Source organism: Motacilla alba, chromosome 13 (assembly GCF_015832195.1).
Source record: "Motacilla alba alba isolate MOTALB_02 chromosome 13, Motacilla_alba_V1.0_pri, whole genome shotgun sequence".
NCBI lineage: Eukaryota > Metazoa > Chordata > Aves > Passeriformes > Motacillidae > Motacilla > Motacilla alba.
Window position 1 is genome coordinate 11,101,841 of NC_052028.1, and position 25,799 is coordinate 11,127,639.

The 25,799-nt window shown below is 41.4% G+C and overlaps 1 protein-coding gene across 3 annotated transcripts in view; it reads right to left on the minus strand.

Annotated features, from left to right (window-relative positions):
* The window catches only part of ADAMTS2 (ADAM metallopeptidase with thrombospondin type 1 motif 2), a 175,618-nt gene that overhangs the window by 110,071 nt on the left and 39,748 nt on the right, over window positions 1-25,799 (minus strand). For 2 of the 3 annotated variants that reach the window (XM_038149866.1, XM_038149865.1), the window contains exon 3: window positions 2,088-2,247. In XM_038149866.1, the coding sequence (XP_038005794.1) occupies window positions 2,088-2,241 (154 nt within the window). In that variant the 5' untranslated portion in view covers window positions 2,242-2,247. Of the gene's footprint in view, window positions 1-2,087; window positions 2,248-24,374; window positions 24,699-25,799 lie in introns of those variants that run through there. The other variant, XM_038149867.1, reaches the window with a different exon arrangement.

Sequence of the window (25,799 nt, forward strand, 5' to 3'; positions counted from 1 at the left end):
ATGCTGAAAGTGCCCTACTAAATATTTCCTAACTCAGCCCATCAGTCAGTTTAGAACACCATGGAAACACACAGCAGAGTGTGCTTATCAATTCCCAATCACTAAATATTTTGGTGTTTGTTAACCAAAACTCAATGCATTCTGGAAAAAGACCAAGTGGAAAATAAAATTACAATTTGTGAAAGCACATCCCATCCATGCCTTTTGCCTAGAGCAATCAGAGGTGGGAAGCCAGGTCTAATAAAAAACCAAAAATAAAAAAGTAGAGAACAAACCATTTTCGAGTGGTTGTTCACTTTTTTTATTAAAGGCAAAGACAATTTCATGGGAAAAAAATCCTCTTTACCCTGCAGTTTTTATTTTTACTGATTTTTGGTAACAGTGAGGTTTTTTTCCAAAATAAAAACTAAGCTTCCAAATCAAAAGGTGATGGTGTAGAAGGGAAGATTACTACCCTTAGCATTTTTTCCTTAGTTTAATAATTTGAAATATCCCAAACATTCCTAACTGTCCCCAGCACCTGCTGGACCAGACAAGGTCACTGCTGCTTCTCAGCCCATCCTCCCTTTTGCTTTTCAATCCCACAGTGCGGGCTGGTGGCTGTGATTACTTTGTGCCTTTTTACCACAGTTTACAAACTGCAGCCCTGACACAGGGGAGGTGACAGACACCAAGTCTGGTGGCATCAGACACGGCGTGTGGCTTTGCTGCCAGGTACAGGCTGAATCTCAGCCACTGCTGAGAGCCTCCTCCAGCAGGTACCAGGTGCCAGTAACTGGAGCTGATCTACAGTTTGTGCTTGTCTGTGTACCAGACTCCTACTCCTGAGGAATATTTACCATCCAAAACCAAAAATACTGCCATAAGGTGTGAACAACATCAAGTTTCTTTTGTTTAAGAGGAAACACAGAGCGGCTGGTATTTTCCAACATGCAATAATTTTTATAAACATTCACTAATAGAGCAACTTCCACCATACCTACCATCCAATCCTTCTAGGGATTGTGGCATTCAGACTCCTGCATTACCCAGATCTGCTCCACAGTGATTACAAAGGGAACAAGAATGCAAAGCACTGTGTCAGTCACAAAATTCACAGGTCATTTCCAAAGTGGAGAAAAAAAAATTGGTTGAATGCTATTGTTTGCTTTCTTTTTAATCCTTGTTCCAACCTGAACAGTGAGAAATTTATATTGTTCATAGGACCCTAATTTCAGTGCCTCATCCCTGTGGCCCTCTGTTCCTTCCTATACTTGAAACCCCACTATACTGAAATAAGATAATACTAGGGTATGAGTGACAAACAACTCTGCAGTTTGGTACACACATTTGGAACAAAAATGTAGCTATTTCGTTGTTTCCACTCAAATGACCCAGTTAATTTCAGTGTTAACATCAGCTGTCAAAACATCCTCTTAGCAGATTTGCATTCCTTATTTATTCAGAAAAAAAAAAGGTGCAACAACCAGGCAGTTATCAGAGAAACAGAAAACACTACACAGAATGGGTGTTTATATTTAATTCTTGTTATTCCATCACTGTCTATCACATACTTAGTGCATTATATTCCACACTTGGCAACATATAAATAAATCCAGAAAGTTTGTGTTCATACTGGAGACACACTTATTTTCCTTTTGGGGCTAACGCAGCCCAGTGAAGACACTGTCAATAAAGCCCATGTACCACGCCAGCCTCAGTGTCCTGCCTGCAGCCTTCTAACACAGCCTTTGCAAAGCCAGCACTGCCACCTGTCCCAGCAGCCACAGCCACCTCTGCACTGCTGTCACCCACCATCCCCTTCCTCTGCTCTGACCCAGGGCTTGGGGGAACTCTCGACTTTATGTTGGCCATCTCTGGAGCCAAGGAAACTCTTCAAGGCAGAGGCAGCGCCACCATCCCAGAGATGGTTTTCAATGTTCGCTTAGCCTATAGGAAGTGTTCAACACATTCCCTACTTTTCCCTCCTTGGAGGAAGAGCACATTTCCACTTTGAAGGATAAAAAAGCCAGAGGGAGCAGATCACATTGGCTACAGCAGATCACACTGCAGCCTTCAGCTGCGCCTCATCCCAGAGCCCGCCTTACCTTTGTACACGGTATCCACGTTCTCACCAGAAAGCTGCTTCCTGGCAGCTGCCCTGCGATAGACCACGTGTGTTCTGCCTCCTCCCTCTTCCTCCTCCTGGGCACCCCTCTCCAGAGGTTCGATGAAGAACTCGTCCTTGTCCGTGCGAATCATGCCAGCCTGCAGCACGGGGCAGAGATGGAACACTTTGCATTACTGCACGTACAGCAGGCACTGCGAGCAAACACTTACAATATGCTTAAGCACACTTCAGTGCTCTCTAGAGAGCAATTAGGATGCAGTGAGGAAACCAGGTGAATTCTTTATTAGAGCAAAACAAAGCATTGCTTTCTCAGTTTGACAAGAAAGGACAAAAGGTACAACTCTGAACCAAAAGGATTTCTCCTTGAGCCGCATGAGCCAAGTATAGGTCTAAGAATCTGTTTAGGAAATCACCCTCTCCATTAAAAAACATCTACAATGGAAGTTACTATGACCTTAGCTATCCATCAGGCCCAGACCACTCCAGTGTTTACTATTTCTGCTAAATAAAGGATCAGTTCAGTTCCATAAGCTGATGTGCACTTCAACAGTCAAAAGTTGTAGAGTCAGCCTTTCTGTCCAGAAGCAAGATAGAAAAATACTGCATCTTACTTTCAGGCAGCTAAGCTTTGTGATTATTTCCCCTGTGACACAAAGCCAACAAAATAATCTTTCAAGAATTAGCTACAACTAGTTTGAGTGTCAGTAGTGCATTGCTAAAAAATAACCCAACTTATTCAGACTGGACCAGATACCCTGGTATGAAAATAGACATTTGCACTTCTACAAAGCACACCAAAGGAACATCATCCAAGCAATTTTCATTGTGTTCAGGGGAAACCCTCATAAAGACTGAAAACTTTAAAAAAGAAAGGGACTTTTTGTCATCTTTATGCAGGTGAAACAACTTGGGCACCTGGATCACCTGGGCTTGTCTCCTCTTGCAGTCCTGCTCAACTGCAGGAGGTCACAGCAGCCAAGGGCTGCTTGCAGAGATGGTTGGCTTTAATCAGTTTTTTCTGCATGTTTGCACATCTGTGTTTGAGAACTTCAGCTACTGAACTCTCAGCTTGCAGACAAAGTCTTACTATTAACACGAATGAAATTGGTCCAGATCCAGCCTTCAGAAGCTCCTTAATCACATTCTTTCCCACTCTGCCCAGAGACAGTCCTGGAGACACTGCAGTTTCAAACTTGCACTGTGACACTCTCCATCTTGCTATCTGAGCTTCTGGGAGCCTAAATCCCCTGTGAAGCCTTACCTCAAGCTTCCAGGGGAACCAGTTTGTCTCCTTGAACCCAGTATCCTCACTTGAAACAGGCACATCTAAACACACGTATCATATTCCAGCACCAAAGTTCTCATGCAGCACATATTTTTCTTCTACAAGCAACAAACTACATTCCTACTGCTATAAATACAGTATGTTCACTGGTTCCCTCCTTGGAAAAATGTCAGGTTCATTTGTCATGTCTTAACTTACATTAGGCAAGATTTCCAGTCCCAGAATTTGTATATATAATGTATACAAAAACAGATTGGAGAGGAAGGATTAAAGAAGCAAAATTATATCAAAGCAATTTAAGCTGATGCCATCCTGACTGTATAGCAGAAACTGAATTTGAAATCCTGTTTCTTCTTAGCTAATTTAGATTCTACATCAGACACAGAAAAGGTGAGACAAGCTCAGCAACTCAAGGAAGTCAAGACAACCAAGAAAATAAGTGCTGAAACCAAAGAGACAGCAACTGATCTTTTACTGTAAAGGGGAATACATGAAAAATTCAGACTTTATGTTACTCTCCTTTTAATATTATTCTAACTACATTACACACACAGTTCTTCTGGATATTAAATATTATATCCAGAAATTTGGAAATCTTTGTATGATAAATGCACAACTAAACATCAAGAAGGAACAAGCATTTGCAAGTTCAACAGCACAGGGTAAGATGCATGTGCCATACTACACCCAAGAGAAACACACTGAGAGCTTGACTGTCATGTGAAAAATATGTGATTTTGGTTTTTGCAAGTGGAAAAAGCACCATGGTTGTGCACATGTTCTTATGTATTTTTGAATACATTAAGCCTAATATTAACTAAGCAGCTCAGGCCAGACCATAGTTTGGAATGCAGACCATAATTCAGGATACAGGGGGAAATGCTGCTGTACACTGTGTGCAGCAGGGAGTACTGATGGGAATTTGGAGAAATTTAGATCTTCTGAGAAAATTAACAGAGAAGCAACTTCTGCAATCAGTAGTTGAACAGGTTGGACAGAGGAACAACTCCTATAGGTGAACCTTAGCTTCCAGGGTATGATGGCCTTTTGGAAATGAAAACTCTTGGTCAGAGTGAATTCTCCTCTCTGAGAAGATGAAGGTGACACCCCGGGACAGGCTGTAAGACTAAACAGAAAGAGATATTTGAATGCTGGATCCCAAGACATAAAATAGTGCTTAAACACTGACATTTCCTGCAGATCATTGTGCCTGGTAGTGGCCCTTTTTTTGTGCAGGGAGATTCATGTGGCACTGGCAGCTGCCAAAGAGCACGACAACATCAGGTGTTCTCATTCCCCACTCTGCTTCTTAGATGGACATGACACCACTCTGTACATCCCCATGGCAGCATACAGGGTGTAGAAAGGAAGGAATTTAACCTTCTAACACAGAATCATAGAAACTCCTGAGCTGGAAGGGCCCCCAAGGACCATCAAAGCCCAACTGCTGACCTGCATGGCTGAACATTCTTGTTCTCATTTTAATCTTGGACAACACTGAAATTTCTCTTTTCCTTTAGTGCTGAGAAACCCAACAATTATTTTTGATCAGAATAATTAGGAAAGAATGTATGTTTGAACTGTAATTTTTTTTTATTTTTATATATTGCATGTCCTACACAGTCTTTGATTTAGCCAACATATTGTCATGAAATGAAATAAAATAAGAAAGAATGGCTATTTCAGACTTTAGGAAGAAAATTCATTTAGATGGAAAGGCAGAGTTCCTACAGCAATCCACAGTTCAAGTCATCTGCCTAATAATATAACCACAGCTGTAAATGATTCATTAAGAAATATGTGGGGCTCCTGAAAGTCTCCACCACACATTTCCTTACTGCTTTGAGCAAGACATTTAACCTCTTTCCTTCCATTTCTCCACCTCTGAACCAGCATAACAACAGTCTTGCAGGATAATTGCAAGGCGTGATTTGGTGGGTTTTGTTTTTTTTTTTGGTCAAATGCTTTGAACATGAAAAGCTGAAGATGAATCGCCTAATGCATTTTTTTTCTGATTCTACTCAGAACACCCTCAAAAAGCCACCGTGAAAGGGAGATTGCTTTTAGTCATCAACTCAACACCAGTATTGTGCACAGCCAAGCAAGCAATAGGGCAGCAAACAAGGCAGCAGGGGTTTGCCCACACCCTTCACCTTCACCCTTCACCAGTCCTGTTCTTTTCCACAGTTGCCATCACCTCTGTGCCAGCCCATCATGCCAAGACCACTGTCAGAAAACCACCAAGTTTGTGATGACAACAGAGAGCATCCAGGTTCCTGCAATTTCCTGGGGAATGCCTCGGCATGACTAAGATAGAAATGCTGTATTGTTTGTGCACACCCGTGCCGTCCCTTCAGCTGGAAGGGCTTCAGAAAATCCTCACATAGTTGTCTTCTGGACATCTACTCCACAAGATGTGAAAACAGATTGTAAGCATTTCAATTGCCTGTTCCCCCAAAAGTTCTCAACAGCATCACTGTAGGTGCTTTCACAAGCTAAGAGCTTGAAAGTACCTGCTATTGTAGTGTTTTTCTGTCCTATACTGCTCACCAGCCATCCCAGGAATGTTGACCTTCCAGGCATTATGGATTAGCAGTGATCACCCTGCATGACCACCCTGCAGCCACATACACACTGTGCAATCCATAACCAGGCATGGAATTGTGCATCTCCATGGAAAGGAAGTCAAATTCTGGAAAAATTGCCAAGCTCTTACCTCTTCCTCTCCTCTTCTGGGACTTTTAGCTTGAAACTAAGCTGAATATAGGAATATTGATGATGGCAGCTGTGATTGTGTCCTGTGACTAATGAAAATATAAATTAATAGAAAAGTGTTTGCCTTTGAAATGCACCAAATTGTAGCAAAGAGCCTACAATACCCCACTATTTCCCAAAGTGGGACATCCCCAGGCCTTCCTTGCAAGGGCTTTTAGATCCCAGCTGCAAATTACTCAAGTCAAGCACTGCTTGGCACTCATTAATATGCATTAAAGACTAGAGCAGAAAACACTTAATCAAAAGGAAATGGCAGTTCAGAGAATCAAAACCTCTGCTAAGGTTAGCTAGGTGGTTATTTAGAAGTGAAAGCCACACAAAAAAATTCACAAGGAAGACTAAGAGTGAATGTCTTGTGAAATTATGACACTAATTACTCTGATAAGCCACAAATGAGTCCATTTGTGGATCACATGGAGTTGGGGTGTAGAGTTCCACTAATCTCTTTTGAGGGTAACAAGGCTCCTGTGCATCCCTGGAGACCTCCTCCCAAGGCTCTCAAAGACCCCAGGATCTACATGTACTGGCAATGGCCACAGCCACATGGGCTTTCTGCCCAGGTTAATGACACCAATCCCATCCCACACGATGGAGATCTCCTCTCCACCCCAGGAGACCTGCCAGAGCTTTGCCGCCACACCACAGAGCTCAGCAGAACAGCAGGTTTCTTCTCCCAAAGTCTCAACAGCCCCTCCTGCATTTCTAAAGACATTCTTCAGAAGCCTAATTTGACAGAAAAATTGCCTGGCATATTTAGATCTACAGAAAACTCCAGGTTTTGGAGCTTGAGCTCCTGTGGATAATTAAATGTGTCTCTGGCTCTGCACTTGGTGAGCGACTTAATTGTCTCCTCATTGCATTCAGATCACAGCTCCTTGTTCTGGGCTGTAATGAAGTAACCCATCCAGCGGCTGCTTCAGGACTCCAGAGCCTCAGCCCATCCTGCAACCAGGAGTTTAATTAATGTTCATTTTCTTCCTCATTAGTACAGATTTACAAAGCTTCTTATTGCCATAAAAAGGCAGATTTACGTCCCAATCTCCGAGCACATGATGCAGATAGGAAGATAAAATTAAATGCAAACAAACCTGAAATTAATATTTTTTTAATCCACATAACTGGTTAATTAATTAAATCAGTAAACTAGAAAAACAGTGTTTCAGAAACTCTTAGAAATAGCATTTCTGTAAATAGAGAAAGATCTAATTTTTTTGAGTATTTGATTCTGAAAGAGGTAACTAGCCAAATTGCATACCTGCACATGAACAAATCCTCAATACGGTCTTGAAATACAGGCTATTTTCTTGAGACAAAAGTGACATACAAACTATCTGATATTTACCCTCAGTGCCTGGATTATGAGCTTGCACTCGCTGCAATGGCAGTGAACACTCCAGATGGAAACTGGCAATATGGGATTCTCCCAACAATCAATTCACAGAGAATCTGAGAAAGACTTGCATTTAAACATAGAGTTGCCAAAAATACTCTGTAGATTACTTGAAAGGAAAAATATTTCTATTTTCAGGACAAGATATTGGACAAAGTCTTATGCCATGTTAATATAAATATGCTTTTACCTAAAAACACATTTCTCTACATTTGACCAAATTGGAACTAGCAGAGCAAAGAATTTGCAAGCAAATCCCACCTGTTACTTTCATGATCCTTCTCTAGGTCTTAGAGCCACAGGAACATGCTTTTTTCAGACAACAACAGATGTGTCCTCCCAACACAAAAGCCAAGTACAGAAATACTCTTTGCTCAGTTACAATGGAATGACCTGGTTCCCCACGAGCTCCAGTGACTGGCCTCAGTTCACCCAGCAAGTCTATGGCAGAGCTATGGACATGACACAGACCTTCCAAGCTCATCCCTGCCCATGCGGGATCTCTCCATATTTTCCCTTGTGCAATGTGTTCATTCCCAATCACACAGTGTATTGATTAAGGAACAGATGAGGTTGGAATTTTACTTCCATTCAGCTTAATTCATGTAGATAACAATGAGAAAAAAAAAACCAAAAAACAAACCTTGTTATGTCATATTTGCATTTGATTCTTTGAGAATATTCCTCCAACTAGTGAAGCATTGCAGAGGAAGAATTGTGCAATGCTGCAAATTCATCTTCCTTTACAGTGAAAGGAGGTACTGAAGGAATTGTGGCAAATGTTTGGAACACACTGGCACTTGCTGTGCTGCATTCTCCTGCTGCCCTCAATCTCCACTGATCTATTTAGACCCAGACTGGATGGGGAAGAAAGTTTCTAAGTGATCATATATATTTTTGTGACTGTTAGTATTTTTCAGCTTTTTTTTTCAAATTGGTTTGCAGTTCAATCATGTTATTTTCACATATTCTCAAAAAAAAAAAAAAAGGGGTGAATAATTATTGGTACACATAAGAATTACACAGCCAGACTGACAGAGAGGTAGCGCCTTCTGGGTCACCCTGTGGAAGCTGTGTGTCCCTTAGGGCCCCCATTTATTCTCTGCATGGGGTAAGGTCACATTTTCAGTGCACTTTGAGATCTACTAATGAATAGCACCATACAGGAATCACTGCTACTGAGAGCTCTTTCATGACAGGCTGCTTTCTACAGTCCCCATTGCTCAAGGGAGGATGGATATCCATCCATTCATGCATCTACAGACTTCCACTGCTACCAAAAATAAAATTTTGTTCCCAGAGCCCAGCTTAGTCACTACACAATTGCAGGTGTGATTGATAACAGCAGGGGGACAAATCTGAGCCAATATAACCTGAAGTTAAGAGAGCTGCATTAGTTTATAGCAGATGGGAATTTGGACCCAAATCTTGCAGTTTTATGGTATGATTCATTTTAGGAACTCAAAAGGGTTTTCTGTGGTTTTTAAGGGACACAATAGTGAGACAGACTGTGTCTCATTCTCAGTGAAGCATCGAGAAAACAGACACAATTAAAGTGATTTCACAAAGCAATGCCAGCAGATTTCAAGACAAAGGTCCTGGCCAAAGGGTCTGGCTTTCACCAGTGAGCAATGCTAAAAACACTGCTTTCAACTTCTCTGCCTTTACAAGAAAATTACCAAATTCTCACCTCTGTCACTCAGCGCCTGCTCAGGGCCAGCAGCAGCAGCAGACCAGGCACAACCCCAAGCACTTCCCTCCAGTAAATCTCCTGCCTCTGTCCCCCACGACCTGCCCTGTCCTAGCAGCCACTCACCTCTGAATCCTCAGAGAACCCAAGAGATAAATCTCATTTTCAACAAGTTTGGGTAATATACAAACCCAGAACTTTCAGCATTTGCCACACATACTCCTTTTGCAGAGCACAGCCTGCAGAAGTAGAAAGGGCTCTGAAGCAGGCAAATTCAGAGCAGATCTCCCTGCAGCTGCTGTACAGGGAATAGCCTGGCACCTCTGCCAGGTTGGCTTCCCCCTTTCAGATACCTCCACCAGCCTCATCTCCAATGAGCCCAGCTGCAAAAGTGTTACAGTTGTGTAGCTCTTCAGAGACAAGCAGTTCCTTTAGCTAAAATAATGCTTAAGCAAGAACATTTTGGAAATTCTCTAGGCTTGATGCCCACAGGTATGTGTAATTCCGAGTGGGACAGAGGTGAGTTATTAAATAGCTGTTAAGAATGAAAATGATAAATGTGGCAGATCTTGCAGACTCAGGGGATTGTAAACTTGATTGCTGTTGTTGCAAGCAGGGAATAGTAATTGCAGTGCCCTGAAACAGAGTTTCTCAACTTTAATCTTTCAGGGAGAAAAAGCATGAATATCAAGTCCATGAATTTGCTAACAGCAAGATTCAAAAAGATTAACTTTCCCAATTTTGACACACAGAACCATTTGAAATAAGGCATTTCTGAGGACACTGACAAAACACATACTTGAGTCCTACTCTCAGCAATAAAACTTAATTGACATTCTGCAAGAAAACAAAACAAGTCCAACTGGAAAGCTCCTCAGCTCAAACCCTCACAAAATGGGACAGTTACTACACAAGTTTCTGTTCAAAAATATATTTGCTTATGGCACAAATCACCACCCACTTAAGTCAATGGGTGTCACGTTCATAAGTCTCAAGGTCAGAATTAATAAATGGATTTGTAAATACTAAAGCAGTTTGGTCTGATAGTCTATATAAGACAGGCCAAAGACTTTTTATCAAAGCATCACTGCAGCCTCCCAAAAACTGTCTGCAGCAGGGCTGGAACAGATCCATTAATGGGTAGGAAACAGAGTCCAGGGCTTTGCTATGGTAAACAAGATAAAAAGATCCAGACCACAGAAAACTGCAGAAAAAGGTTTACTGTATTAAAAAAGAAAAAAAAAAAGTTTACTATATTAAATTAACCTGAGTGGAAATTCAGCATTTAAAGTAATTCCAAATTATCTTGTAAAAGTCCTGACTCTTCACTTAGGAAGATGCTCTGCAGCAGCATTGCCCATCCAGAGGAGCATGTGAACTGCAGAGCACCGGCTGCAGGGGAGCCAGCCCTGGCCCCGGCCATTCCCATCTCCTGCTCCTCCCAGTGCCACCCCAAACACGGTGGCACAGCAGCCCCAGTGCCCACACAGCCCCACCAAGGGCAGGTTCAGGGAGCTCACCCCAAAATCCCCAACCTGGGAAGCCCCTTGGCAGAACCCAGTGCCCCTGGGCTGCAGCCTCTGACATTTGCTACCACAAGGAAAGGCCCCCAGCAGGTAAAAACTCCCAGCTGGGAGAGGGCATCTCATCTCACACACACTTCATACTGTGCCATGCAAAAGCTCATAACCCAAAGCCAGCCACAGGTCTGGATTCCTGGCTTGGAAATCAGACAGGGTCCTTCTCTGCTGAATGCCAGCTTTACTCTAACAGGATGCCCATAAGGGTGCAGGAAAACACAAGTAACAAAAGCTTGCTGCAACTGGGGCTTGTTTTTCTTTCCACATCCTATAGCCAGGCTTATTTTAACCTTTTTTCTCTTGCCCTGTATTGGAGAAATGGACCTGGAAAACAGTTTTTCAAATGAGAGCATGAAAACCTAATGAGAGATGAGCTTTCAATTTTATACTGCACTCAGCTGTAGGCTCCCAGTACAAGATGTCAACAAAGTGCAAGATACAGTACAAAAACTAAAATAATTAATCCCTGGAGGAAAAGGCTTATTAAGAAGGATTAAATCAAAGAATTAATGTGCACTATTTGTCTGTGTGACAAAGACGAAGGGAGGCATATGATAACTCTCCAAGATTTGAAAGCATAGAAAGAATAAGAATTGCTGATGAGAAAAGCTTGGACATACCAGGAAACAAACAAAAAAAGAAACTCTGACAAGAAATTTTAGCCTGCAATATTATAGGCAGTCTTATGCAAAAACCAGTTCAAAACTTGTCCTTAAAAATCTTTAGCACCTAATTTTTTGCACTGCACTAGTACCTACAGTTCAAGGACCAAGGTTTAGGCATTGCACAATAACAAAGACATTTTAACAGACTTCTGCAGAGGAAAAAATAAAGAACATCAGCTGAGTCCAAAACAGGCTCAAGGAGCTCAGCAGTAGCTGGTGATCAACGTCCTTGGAAAAGCAAAATCAAACATGAGTTAGAGTCAGACACCTGCCTGGCTGATTTTGAAGACAAGATAAGGCCTAGCATGGACATCTGGTCAAACACAGTGTGGCTCGTGTGATTTTCTTTCCCTCTTTTGAACACCTCCATTTTTTATGGTTTTTGCTGTTTGTGTTTTTCCAGATATTTTTCTCCTCTCCTCCCTCCAAGGCTGCAGCTACTAATAAAACAATTTATTATTGTACAAATTGAAGAATAAGAATGCTCCCTCTGTTGTTTAGACAATGGCTCCAGTAGTCATAAACTTTGCACCATACTCCAGGAAGCAAAAAAGGACTTAAATATCACACACAAAACTCTAAAGCACAAAACTACAGTTAGATAATAACTGTAGAAAGCTGAAAAAGTAGCAAGTGTTGCAGTAGAAGGTAGACTGGTAGTAATGTTTTATTTTGGAAAAGCACCTATACTTTTAGGCAAAAGTTAAAAGAAAAGTGTCTATTTTCAAAAAAAAAAAAAAAAAAAGAAATTAATATCCAGCAGCACTCAGGTAGCTGGAAGTTGGACACAATATACATTGAGCCAAATGGAGCCTGTAAAGGAACATAAGAGAGTGTGGAAAATAATGGCAAAGTAAGTAGCATAAGTCAGCCTGTAAATCTTTCAGAACTACTAGAAATCAAATTACACACCATATGTCAGTGGGCTAATGTATTCACACCAGTAGAGCTGGGTTAGCACCACCACACATTCTGGTAAGTTTACAACTGGTGTGTGTTTATTTGGACAATATTATTACTATAGAAGATATTAAGCAAGTTCTTCTAGAGGTGGGGTGGTTTCCATAATTTACACGTCTACTATAAAATGATTTGGCTTTCTTACTTAAAGTTGCCTTTCAAATCTCATGGGATTGTTTTATAATGAAACAGACATTATTAATTTAGACTACTAGGAAGAGAGAAAGAAAAAAAAAAACAAACCACACTTGTAGTTCTTGAGCCAACAACAGTGCTTAAAAACTTCTCAAGGTCAGTTGTCCAAGTACAGTTACAAGAATGACCAGCTGGGAACATAGGTCAGAGGAAATACTCTAGTAAGGGTGCCAGTTATCTACCTCTATAAATGCAAAAATCATTATTAGTTTTCCAAAAAAAAATTAGATAATCTGTATCTACCTCTCCACTCACTCTAAAGTCAATTATTGCAATTGTGTCTTTAAGTCCTGTCTAGAGAAGGACCAAACATCCTGCCCAGGGCAAAGAGCTGAGGGCACCAAGGGTGCTGCTGACGGTTCCCAGCAGGGACAAGAGGGCATCCAGGGCCTGACAGAAAACATGCCTCATCCAGGAAACAGAGGTTCCAACCAACCCAGGCCTATCCCAGACCAGACAGGTGAACTTACACACTGGTGGCGAGTTGTGGCCATGTGCCCAGTGAGCCACTGAGCTTCACAACGAATTTCCAAATGTGTTTGAAAAATTACAAAGGAGGTCAACATACTCCTTGCACTTCCACTTTGAATTTGCTGTTAGCTACACAATTTAGATTAGAGATAGCAGTATGAGGAGCCCAAGAGACAGAACTCAGGAAGATCAAGGAATGAATGCACAGGAACCTGTCAAATGGAAGATAACAGTGACAAAAAACTAAAATGCCTTGTTAGAAACATTTAACCAACCTACGCACAAGTCCTAAATTAGCTACTTCCAACTCACGTGAGGGATGGACAACTACTGCTACAAGTTCAATAAATATTTCCTTTCACTTCACTTCACTCTACAAACTCAATCAGCACCAAAACAGAAAAAAAAAGTATGTTTAAATATGGGATAAAAAAAAGACAAGACAGATGGCATTGTTTTGTTGTTACACAAGTCAGTCCTATAGCTGCACTGAAAACACTGAATACAGGATGCCTGCAAATACAACCTGACTGAAATGTTTCAAAGAAGTTGAATGGAAATGACCAGGATCTCAAACCCATCCTCATTTCAGCAGGGAGACTGAAAATATTAAATATTTGTTTTAACATGAATGAGAAGGACAGAGAAACACAATTAATGGTGTAATAAGGACTACCTGAAAGTCATCTCTTCATTTCACAATAAAGAGAGTATCAATTAGATTAAATATTCTTTCCCCTGTCTCCTTCTGCCTAAAACAAATCACAGAGTAACTCTGCAGCTTTTATTCTCCAGCTGACATTTTATAGCAAATTAAAGACCTTTAATACAAACAGTGAGGAGCCTCAGAAGCTCCCGGGTGCCCCAGAAAAAACAGAAGCAGGTCTGGACTTCTTGATTTTGGACTCCTGCCAGACCAAAAGACTTTATTAAATGAAAATGCCCAGAGGATCCTAAAGAGAAAATCTCTTTTAGTTTATTTGTTTAACTAGTGATATTGCTTCATATTTATGGGCTGAGTTTGTGCTAGTAGCTTTTTGTTTTTACAAGTCAGTGTTCCAGATGACCCAGGTTTCACAGGACTTACACCTACTGTGACAGTTTTACAACCTGTTGTAGCTGCCCCACACAACACAGCCAAAGCCAAGCTGTTCTTCTGGTAACACTGTCAGGTTTCCAGCTCTCCTTCAACAGGTTTCAAATTCTATTTAGGTTCTCATCTCTATGGTAACTGCCAGCTCCACAGAGCCTCACAGCACCGTGCTGGAGGAAAGCAATCCCCCATTCCTCACTGGGGAAATGAGAGGAGGGTAAACTCGATGACTTGCCCAAGGACATGTAGGAACTCTGTGGCAGAGATGGGAAACCAAATGTCCTGAAGACCAAGTCCAGAGCATGATCCATAAGGTGCCCTTGTCACTCCTACCAGCAAAATCTCTCACTTCAGGCAGCTCTCAGCATCAAAGTCACTTCCAACCATTGCTCTCAGTTTAAAAAGCAGGAGAGGTGTGGGATATCTCATTACCTGCTGTTCCTGTTCTACTCTGGTGCAAGGAGCTGGTCAACCAATGACCCTCTCTGCCATCTGTTCACCACCAGCCCTGACTGGCCATGGCATTGCAACAGGAGCTGCACACAATTACACTGTCATGGGATTCATCTGAACTCTGGGGAAGCAGGAATTTCACAAAACTATTAAGGTTGTTTTAAAAAGTTTTCCAGATTTTATCATTTTTCACACAGTCTGCAATTCTCCTTCCTGGCTTTTGAAAAATGACACACAGCTGTGCTTTGGATCACAGCTGTGACTTCTGGCAGCAGGCAGAGGAGGCCCAATGCTAGGCTGGGGTAGCCAGTGTCACCCTGAGCTACCTGGGGCTTCTCATCAGCCAGGAGAGACCAGTTCCCCTTGCTGGCATGGCAGGGTGAGGTGCTGTGGGCTCCTGCGCTGTCACAGCGTTTCTGAGCTGTGAGAAATCCTCTGGATCTGCTCTCCTGAGTAGAAACACTGGGGAAAAAATTACCACATGTATGAAAGGCAGTGGGGAAGACACAAGATGAAATATCCAATCAATGTTTTGTTTTCCTGCACTTGAAGTCAGTTTTCTTTCTTGTGTTTGCTCCTTCAAGTGTTTGTTTCGTTGTATTTGGTCTGGTTTGGTGTTATCCATGCTCCTACCAGTTCTCAATTTTCACATCCATCTTTTCCATAGATCCTGAACATATTCTGTCTTTTCCAAAGAGCTCACTGGGTTTTGTGTCTCTGCAGAACAGATGGCACAACACTCAGATTTGCTTTAATAACTGAACCAATGCAGTCACTTTGTTCTGCTCTGCTCACAGCTGCTTGGTGAGCTGTGCCTCTGCAAGCCAAGGCCATCAGCTGGCAGTGAGCAGGACCAGGCACTCTTCAGATCCCCTGGACCCAAACTGGCCTGTGGGCAGCATGGATGGGCACAGACATGGCATCTCCCAGCTGGCAGCACAAGGATCAAACACCAACAGGCACCTTCCTCCCAGGTCCTCAAGAATAGCAAATCTTGGGAAAGCATTAAAGTGCAGGGGAGGTAGGGAGAAGTAGGAGGACAAAAGAACAAGATATGCTGACTCTCCCAGAAGAGCCTGAGGATAAGTACTGTCATTTTTAACCATATTTCAACTTAAGCAGCCTCCCATCAGTCAGAATTACAGTTTGTGGAAGGAGCCTGTCCCATCTTGGAAAGCCAGAGGCCACATAGCCTTGACAGCAGGCTGGGATCACACAGCTTCTGAACAGAGCCAAGCTGTGACAATTAACCCCTGGCCTGCCAAGAGCTCTGCCGTGTTGGCAGACACAGGGAGCAAGCCAACCCTGGAAGCTGTGCCTGGTGATGGATGAAACAGTCTTTAAACAGCCTGCAGTGGCCAGGCCACATCATGCTACAGACAGGACCCACTCCTTCCTCAGGTGGGCTCTCGTGTGCACAAAGGGCCAACTCCAGGTTAGTGGTCCAGATTTCTTCTGGGCACAGCTGCCTCAAAAGAAAGAAGATGATGAGTTCACACTTCCAACTTATCACCTCAGCGATCACCTCACCTTCAGTGTTGAAGGAGCCTTTCCTCCTCTCTCACAAACTCACCATCCAGTTTTAGAGTGACACAGGGAAATATTTCAGGCAACTTCAATTCCATAAGGAATTTTCAGATACACATTTTTGGTTTCCATTTGGGCTAATACCCATTACAAACATGATAAATTACCATGGAGGGGGAGAGGTCATTTTTCAACCCATGGAGATAATCCTAGAGGAGGAAGACAGGAAACCTAAGGAAGTAATGAGCTCTGAGGTCTTGCTTTGGGGAAAAAAAAAGCCTGTAGAAGAAAGGGATTAATGGAACACCTGTGTGTTCCCAGAGCTCAGACTCCTCCTGGATTTACACTGGACTGGTGATTCTCAAAGCATTACATTTGGGATATCTTTGCTTTATCAGCCAATATTAATACAGACAAAACTTTAAATGTATCAACATATCCTCAGTCATAAACACATCACTACGTTCATGGGAACCAAACTATTTTAGCATGAACCAACTTTTTCATCCACTCACCAACTCCTACATTCATTCACAAGTGTGTTTGTATTTGTAACTGGTCACTAAAAGCAGTGACACCTACAATAGCTCTGACACAAACAGTCTTTGGGATCTACTTCCTACCTTGGGCAAAGAGGAGGTAGAAATGAGAGCAGAGTATTAAAGGCCAACATTTTTCTACAAGATTTAAAGGTTTCTCTTAGAGAGTTTATGCTGATTTTTTTATAGTTTATTGGAAGAAAATAAAAAAAGTCATTTTACTGCAGTCTCAGAGGAACTGAAAACTACTTATTTTTTATTTGACTCTCTCCAAGCCTCTTTATGTATCCCTCAAGAACGAACAAAAGTTTGCTTTTTTCCACATCTTGTAGAGATTTTTTTTTAATTAGCATAATGCTTTAAAATTAATTACATTTTAAAAATAAGAATAACTACACTAGCTGCCTGCAAGAAAGCTGAAACACATGATTATGCTAACCACAACCAATATTTTGGTGCCAAAAATACAGCTCAGCAGAGAGATGTATAAATATTGGCCAAACCTTGGAAAGTTCAAGTTACAGAAGTAGATAACAGAGCTTTCCTTTCAGCAGCTATTCAAATTTCCTTCCTTTTTAACTTCCTTGGAAAGGAATCAATTAAAAACCAAACATTAATACACCTTCTACACCATTTTTTTATTGCTTCCATCTCACGGGATAAACTAAATCACACCTTAAAATTTCCCCTTAACATCTCCTTTCAAAAAGCAATGTCATTCACTGTGGCCAGAGCTCTCCGTGCTCAGCTCCTGGGGCTATAAAAGCAAAAGCTCAAAAACAATAAAATTCAGGTAGCAGAAACTGGGTTTTGGAACTCTGTTCTTCTCCAAGACTTGCACATGACTCTGCAGCAACCAAGACACTTGGCACACATGAAAGTGTAGGCAAACAGAGGGGTTTCCTATTTTACAAGTGATTCATAGGAGAGAAATTGCTGAAAGACCCACTTACTTTCAAATTTGTTTTTGTTCTCTGTGAAGGCAAAATTGGGCATTTTTAGATTTCTTTATAGATCAGTACTTGTACAAATTTTATAGAGAGCTAAAATTAGCATGCAGGTATTCATAACTACTTACTAATGCTACTTTAAAAAGAGCTGAAATATAATCAAATATTTCTATGTATAAAAAAGTAACTTTTAAACCTGAACCTAATCTTTCTTCACTGAAGCACACAGGCAAAGACCAGCCAGGTACCTGGCATGTATGTCCAAAACAAGAGCCAGGGCCTGATACTGGGAGGCCCCTGAGAATTTCACAGGGAAAAAAAATCATCACATTAGAATGCAAGTACAGCACAGACCATGTGATTGCATTATCTAACGTGACTACAACGTTTTTCTAAAGCATTGGATTCATATGCAAAACACGTGGATAGAGAAACCTTGAAACAAGCTTCTCCATCTGTCACCTTTCCCTCCCAGAAGTGCTGTGTCACTGAACAGTCAGGCGAAGCCTCCAACTCTTCTCAGTAAGGAAAGGACTAACCATACTCTAAATTCTCACTGGAAATGCCTAACTTGGAATAGCTGCCGCTCTTAATATCAGTATGCATGGCTGTAGCAAAGACCTTGGACACTGTGCTTTAAAAAGCACATCCCTCCATGCAGTGCATACCTAGGGGGATCTGGTCTCATTCTCCTGCTCTATAGAAGACAATGGGTCAGTTAATGGGCTGGTTTTGTTTTCCATTTGCTCTCTACTGGTCTGTTCTGCATCTTTTTAGTGAAGCACTGCCTCCTATTGAGTGAGTTAATGCTCATTAATAATACACATAGGTTTATTGGGATTTGGTTTTCTTCTTTCCTTTGACCTAAGTATAAGGAACTGCACCCCAAAAAAATATATATAAATATTTGGGGGGATCGTCTTTGTATGCATCTCAAACAGCACATTGTGCCTCCCCTACACACTCCTTTTAGGGATGTATAATGTCAAATCTAAACAGGTTATGTTCATCTCATCTATTATTAACCAAGAATCTTCTGTACAGATTTCAGTGTATGTTTACTCTGTGAAAACCTACACAGTACAATCTACAGCTAAGAGCAATAGTAGACACCTACAGAATCAGAGAAAAAGGAGGAAGAATTCTGCAAAGCAAATGAACAAAAGCTAAATAGATCCTATTCTATTGCTCTGACTCTGTGGAAAAAGGAGAACAAATATTGAACATGCAGTATTACCATTTATTTCAGCTGAAGTCACTCAGGAGTAAAGAGGCATTGTGTAAATATATAATCCACAAATTGCTGATGATCAAACTACAGCCCTGCACACAAGGATTAGACACAAAAAACAAACCAGGAGTGGGGTAAACACCAGGTAATCAGAAAGAATTACGAACTACCAATACACAGCAGCTGGAGAGCTTGGGAGTGCCCAAGCCAAGAGCAGTGCTGCTGTTTGCACATGAAATCATAGAATCCTCTAGGTTGGAAAATACCTTTAAGATCATAGAGTCCAACCCTAAAACACAGGATCCAAAGCACACAGCCCCAGGGGCTGACTCCATATGGGAGGCACATGTCAGGCTGAGGGCATAAAACCATGCAAGAAATGATGAAAAAGCAGCACAGGTTACAACAGATTGCCAGAGTTATCAATTCAGATGCGACAAACGATCCCTGTGGGCAATACTATTTCAAAAAGTGTCTACCTGGCAGGGGAGCAGCTGGCTCCAGGAGCGTGGGCTGCCAGCCTGTGCTTTCCTGAAGTTGCACTTTCAGGACTCCTCCAGCAACAGACACTTGGGGAAAATTACACACATTTCTTCAAGTTCTTACAGGATTTGAAATTGCATTTATAATGGCAACTTGATCATCAAGACAGACTAGGAAGAGAGGCAGCAAAACAGAATGTTTCACAAGGTCAGCTTCACTTCCCAGCCCAGCACAGTATAAAGAAGGGCAGCCTGAGCCACTGCAGCCAGCAAACCTGGCACAGGGAATACACAGCACCTTGTCAAATAAGCAGCAGTGTACATGGCTAATGCCTTTAATTTTGTATATTGGAATCTGATGCATTAATAAAGCCTGTCATAATGGGCACAAGGAGGTTTGGAGCAATTTCTGCACATCAGTGTTACATCAGCTCTCAGTTTAGAAATAGTGTAAAGATACATAGTTTTCATTAGCTGACAAGATTTGTAAAAATTATGGGGAAGGTAGTTGAAGGGAACTAATTCTTGCTACTGTGCAAGTGAGTCCATGTTTTTAAAACAAATAAAAATAAAAATTAAGAATAAGAATTTTAAAAAAAACTTTAAAAACCAAAACACAAACCAATCTACTTACAGACAATTTTATACACTCTGAGTCTGACATGGATTTGTTCTTAGAAGCAGAATAACACACAAAAAGTCAGAGTGCTTCTTTATTCTTCAAGCTTAGCCCTGAAAAGTCAACACTAGAATCTGATAATATTACCATGATGGAGATAGCCTTTGTATTGTTTACTCCGAAAACCCAGACGTTCCATTTCAAAGTATGAAGAAGATAGAAAAAATGTGACAGTCTATTTTTAATAATGTAATAGCTTCATCTGTCTTATAATGAAATAATTTTTTGGCAGAACAGCTGGCTGAAACATGAAATTCTGGCAAATATTACAACATTCCCATAAACTTATGAATCAGAAAACTCTGGAATTTTAGTCAATTCTTTCAACAAATCAAAACTTAGCAAGTTATGATAATCTAATTTTAAAAAATTAAAACAAATCCTGGAATTTCTGCATTCACTGTAACACATGAGCTTCTAAACATCAACTGTTCACAACAAAACTCTTGTAAATAAGTTACAAAGTAAGGATTACTGACAGAAATTATTTGGTGTATAATTTTAATTAACAACTGAATTCAAGTAAGCCATGCTTTATTCCCAGGCAATTCAAAACAGAAAGAGGTGACATTCATAAAATAAATTACTCTTTATGAATTATTCACCCAGTTCTAATATCTTTTTCAGACTTTCCAATCTGTTCACTAAACCCTACTGTGAAAAGCTCAATACCATATTCATTAAAATAAACTTAACTGAACCCTGAAGGAAAGCACACACAGATTGGTCATTACAACCAACTGTTCTGCATCTGAAATTCCTGTTTTACACAAATGCAGAATGTGTTATCTTACCTGCATTTTAAAAGACACATCAATACTTGGATTACAAGTGCTATCCTTAAAAAGAAACTAAAGATATCTGGGCATGACCTACTGACCTACTTCCTAGACAATCACGGGCAGACTTAGAAGATGTTGTCTCTCTCATGTAGCAGTTGGATGTCATAAAACTCAGGATGAAGCCCCAGTCACAGACCTGCTCCCTTGCCATGTGAAAGAACATGCTTAAGGCAAGGTGAGTCACGGGCTAAGAGAGTAAATTTCCACATCCTGACCTTCCCCTTGCACTGAATCATCACTTGGGTCTGTCCAAGAGCACGAGAGGGGTACAGGCTCCTGAAACAGCAGCTCTCTTGGTCCACACTGCCAGGATGCAATCACAGACCCTTTCGTGATTCATGACCTTAAATCCCACAACTTGCAAACTAAGCACACTCATTGACCCTTGTTGGGGAGCACAGAGCAGTGATGAATGAAGAGGAACTGGAGCTGCTGCTGTCTGCATTACTCACCATGGAGAGTTCACTTCTCCCATATTAGTAAATACAAAAATATGCAGTTTTATCATCAGCCAAATAGCCAGGCTGTGGTCCACAGAGGATAATCTGGCAGCTATTGCTGCAAGGTTTCTCCATTTGGTTTGCTATTACGTTAAATAAGATGTCTCAGATCTCTCTCATAACAGTCATCTGGTGTGTTATCTCTCATGTCTATGAGGAGGGCTGTTTTCCCGAAACCTGATGGATCATTGTAACCAGCATATGTCAGGGAATTGCAGATCAGCACATTGCAGAGCACTGCTGGAGTCCCAGCCCTGAGAACAAACGCAGCACCACACCAGAGGACAGGACCATGCATCAGAGAGGCCCTGCTCTGCTGGGAGGCTGAGCTCATGCTGCTCCGGGCACACAGGGATCCCAAATGCCAGGCAGCACTGAAGGAAGGAGATTCACAATGCAAATCTAATATTTACATTCTGTCCCACAACCGGATTGTCAATGGTTTGTTGGCAGCTCAAGTAAATATGGAAGTATGCAAACGCAGGGAAATAATCACAATTCTGCATTGCAGGACAATAAACAAGAGCAGCCAGGACAGATAGTGATGCACCTCAGAGCAACTTCTGTCCCTCCAGGTTCCTGTGACAGGGAGGAAGCCTGTGCTCACTGAGGAGGGTCTTGTGGCATTGCTGTGCTGGTGCTGCTGTGCACAGGGGATGGAGAAACAGAGGTCAGCAGAGGCAAGGTGGCTCTTTGAAAGGCTATTAAGGGTGTCCCTATTCCCTTTCTGAGAAATATGTCAGCATTAAATAAACTAGCTCTGTTCTCAAATCCTCTGCTCTCGTTTGCAGGGTCTAAATTCTCCAGAAATCCCAATGAAGTTGCTGCTTCTTATTTTTGAATGAAAATCTAAATCTTACATAGATGTTTCTGAACAAATTTAGAGCTTGAGAGGGTGAGGGAAAGTGTTCTTTTCAGAGGCAAAATGGACTAAAATTTTCCAACTAACCCTAATGTATCTACAGCTGTGTTCCCTCTGCTACATCACCACCCTGACCCTATGCAGCCACAGCCTCCTCTTTGCATCCAAGAAACATGACTAACGTGCTGGAGGAGTAATCTGATAGCTCAAAATGCTGGACAGTGACCTCTCATGTCCAGTATGTACCAGCCTAAAACCCCAGAAAATATTTTCCTTGGAATGTCAGATGACCTGCAGGTGAAAAACACTTAAGATAAATCCTCTATTTGCTGTGAGCAGGAAGGAAGATGGAATGGGATGACCCACAACTTAAAACACCAGAGGCAAGAAAGAAAGAAAGAGAAAGATATTGCAAAGGCAAAATGGGAGAGAAAGCAGAACCTGCAGTAAATGGCACAAAGGTCCAAAAGAAAAGGATGGAGTGGCAAGGAGGAGAACAGGGTTTCAACTGAAATGTCACAAGTAGTTTGTTAAGCAGCTGCCACCTGTGAATTTTTAAAAATAAGAAATTTATATCACAAAAAATATAAGGTGATGGAAATTGATCATGCCAAGAACATAATTCAAAGTTTCTTTCTCACCACATACATACCTGGAATTATTTCTTATTAATCTAATGTCTTTAAAGGAGAGAGAACCAAGCCCATCTCACTATTCTCAGAGATCACTGCCTGGCACAGCAATAACATATCCATCAAGAATGACCCACAGCAAGGGAACACTCATGAGCAGTTCCACAGCTGCACATTGTTTCAAAGATGAACAGAAACAGACAAAATACATTTTGTGCTATTTTATTATTACATATTTAAACATATCTAGTAGGTAAAGGAAATCAAAATCCAAAGTGCTAGCAGACTGCCAAAACCAAAAGAAAAACCCCATGGTGTTGCTGTTGGCTCCAAAGAAAATGGTTTGTCCCTTCTTCCAAGAATTTTAAAGTTAGTGATAGAAAGCAAAAGGAGGGGAGAAAAACATAGATCTAAAAAGAAGAAAATTACCATGTAAATGGAAACTACATACTGGGTCCCATATGTGTATCACATTCTTCTGCTCATGGTGTGCATCAGCTCTGTAACTCAAAATTTCAGGTCAATACTCTCCACTGTCACTTCTCTCTCTAACACACACCTACTCTAGGCATTAACACACTGTAGATTATTTTTGTTTGTGTAGAGGTAAAGGAAAAGACCATCTCTAAGTAGGAGTCAACTTACATCATTATTAGAAAATGAGTTTCCATGGGGAGCTTCACAGATCAAAGTTCTGATCTCCTCTCGGGAAATGAGTTTTGCACTACCTGAAGGAGCAGGTGGGGAAGGCTTTGAACCCAGAGGAGCCTCTTGAGGCTGTGACCAAGGAGGAGAGAGGTGAGGAGCTGAGTTGACCCCATTCTCAATCATCAGTGACATCTGTGCCAGCATTTTTTGTAAGCAAGATTACTTAGTGAGAGGTCATTCCACTCTAGTATGTAGATGTTGCTGCAAATGATTTAAAAACAGGATTGCAGGCACCAACCAAGAAAGCAGATCCCAAAACATATGAAAGAGGAAAATGTGGATGATGAGATCTGAATTTGAGACATCTTTAAGGTGCTTGAAGCAGCTTGGAAAGAAATCCTAGCTTTGCAGGCTCCCGACTAGATAAAGAGGCGTCACGCTCCAAAGCCAGAAAGATGAGCAGAAAAGGCAGAAGCAAATTAATCAACTAGTTCCACAAAGTTGATGCACATAAATTAAAGCTCACTAAGTGCTGGGGATTATGCTCATCTGAAAGAGGAATTTGTTTGTCATAACTTAATCCTACCCAGACAAACATTCAGCAACTACACTCACTTCACTGCCAGACAAGACCATTCTGGCAGAGGCTTGAGATGCTCTAGCTAAGTCCCAGTAACTCCACAATTTTAGGGAGTTTTGACCAAATTTTTATGTTCTTCAAATAAACCATTCTCAACCATTGTTAAAAAAATCTTAAGTCTATTACACCAAATAAATAAGTCATCATATTTTAGGGAAAATAAGCAACCACTCACAGCTTCAGAGTGGGATGACTTTACACCTCCTATTAATCTTCACGTACTTGTGGCTGGGACCTTTGGCTTTGGCCATTTTCAAGGCAGAAAAACCTGATTAATGGGAAAACAGATGGTAACTGATATGATAAAACACTTATTCCTGACAGACAGAAACAACACAATCACATTTACATCCAGTGCAACACAATTCCCCCTGCCCTCCTCAGAAGTGCAATACAATCACAGCTCCTGCTCCACAGCTGTGTTTCCTCAAGAAAGAAGAGAAGGATCAAGAATGTGAACACAGAGAATTCCCATTGGTAGAAAGGCAACAAAAACAAGATTGTACAGTCTGTGAATTCAGACTGATAATCTAAGTTTTTGCCACCACTTTTCCTCTCATTGCACCACCAAAATTAAATGAACCTGGAACAAGTTATAAATCAGCCTTTACAAAAACAGGATTTGTTGTCTTTCAATGCACAGAGTTCTGCCATCCTGCAATGCATGAATTCTGCAGCCTTTGCACTTTAAGGGACATTAATTCAAATGAATACAGTAGCAGACCACTGCTATATATTACACTCTGTTTTTACAGATGTACGTAGTTTTCCAATTGAAAGACAAAATAATGCAAACCTAGGCAGGGGAATTAGGCATGCAGGCAGAGTCAATGTACAGGTATGAAATACAAAGCAGGACTGGCATGCTGACAGGACATTGCTATTCTCTAGGGAAATCTAACATTTTAAAAGGGTAAAGTGTGCAGCTTAAGAACATCCAAGTGGCCAAACAGAGCTTCCTGTTTACATAAATTAATAGAAGATTAGTCCTTTCCAAACTTTGAGTTCAGCAAGTGACGAGTAAATTCCATGTGACTCACAAATCCTTTGCACATGCCCCAAGTGCACATGGGATTTCCCATCCCGAGCCAGCACTTGAGTCCAGCATTTTCCTGTAATGGTGATTTCTGGGAATGGAGATAGAAACTCTAAGATCTTTCTCTCAGTCCATCCTTCTAAAGACATGTGGTAACTTTGTTTTGCAGGAACAAGCCTGGTAAAAATGTAGACCAGATGGACATGCATGGCTATTGTGAGCCCTCCAAAGAAACACACACCATCTTCTCTGTCTGAGGCCAATGTCTTGAAATACAACGCCTGTATTTCTCCTGAAGAACGGTGAGTGATCTTACCCACTTCATTCCCAACATAAGGGTTAGAATAAAAGTCCTCTACAGATGTCAAGTAGTCTACAGGGTGACCACAAGGTGCTAAGGAAGATTGAAAGCAAATTCTAACCATGTTGGGAATTGCATCTGTTTTCCTCAAGGGGAATATTCAAATCCACCTCCACTGCACTTTCAAGCCTCAAACGTGCCACAATAAACCAGTAAACTCTGAAGAGCCCGATGGCTTTGTTTTCCCCTGAGGCCAAGTGCTA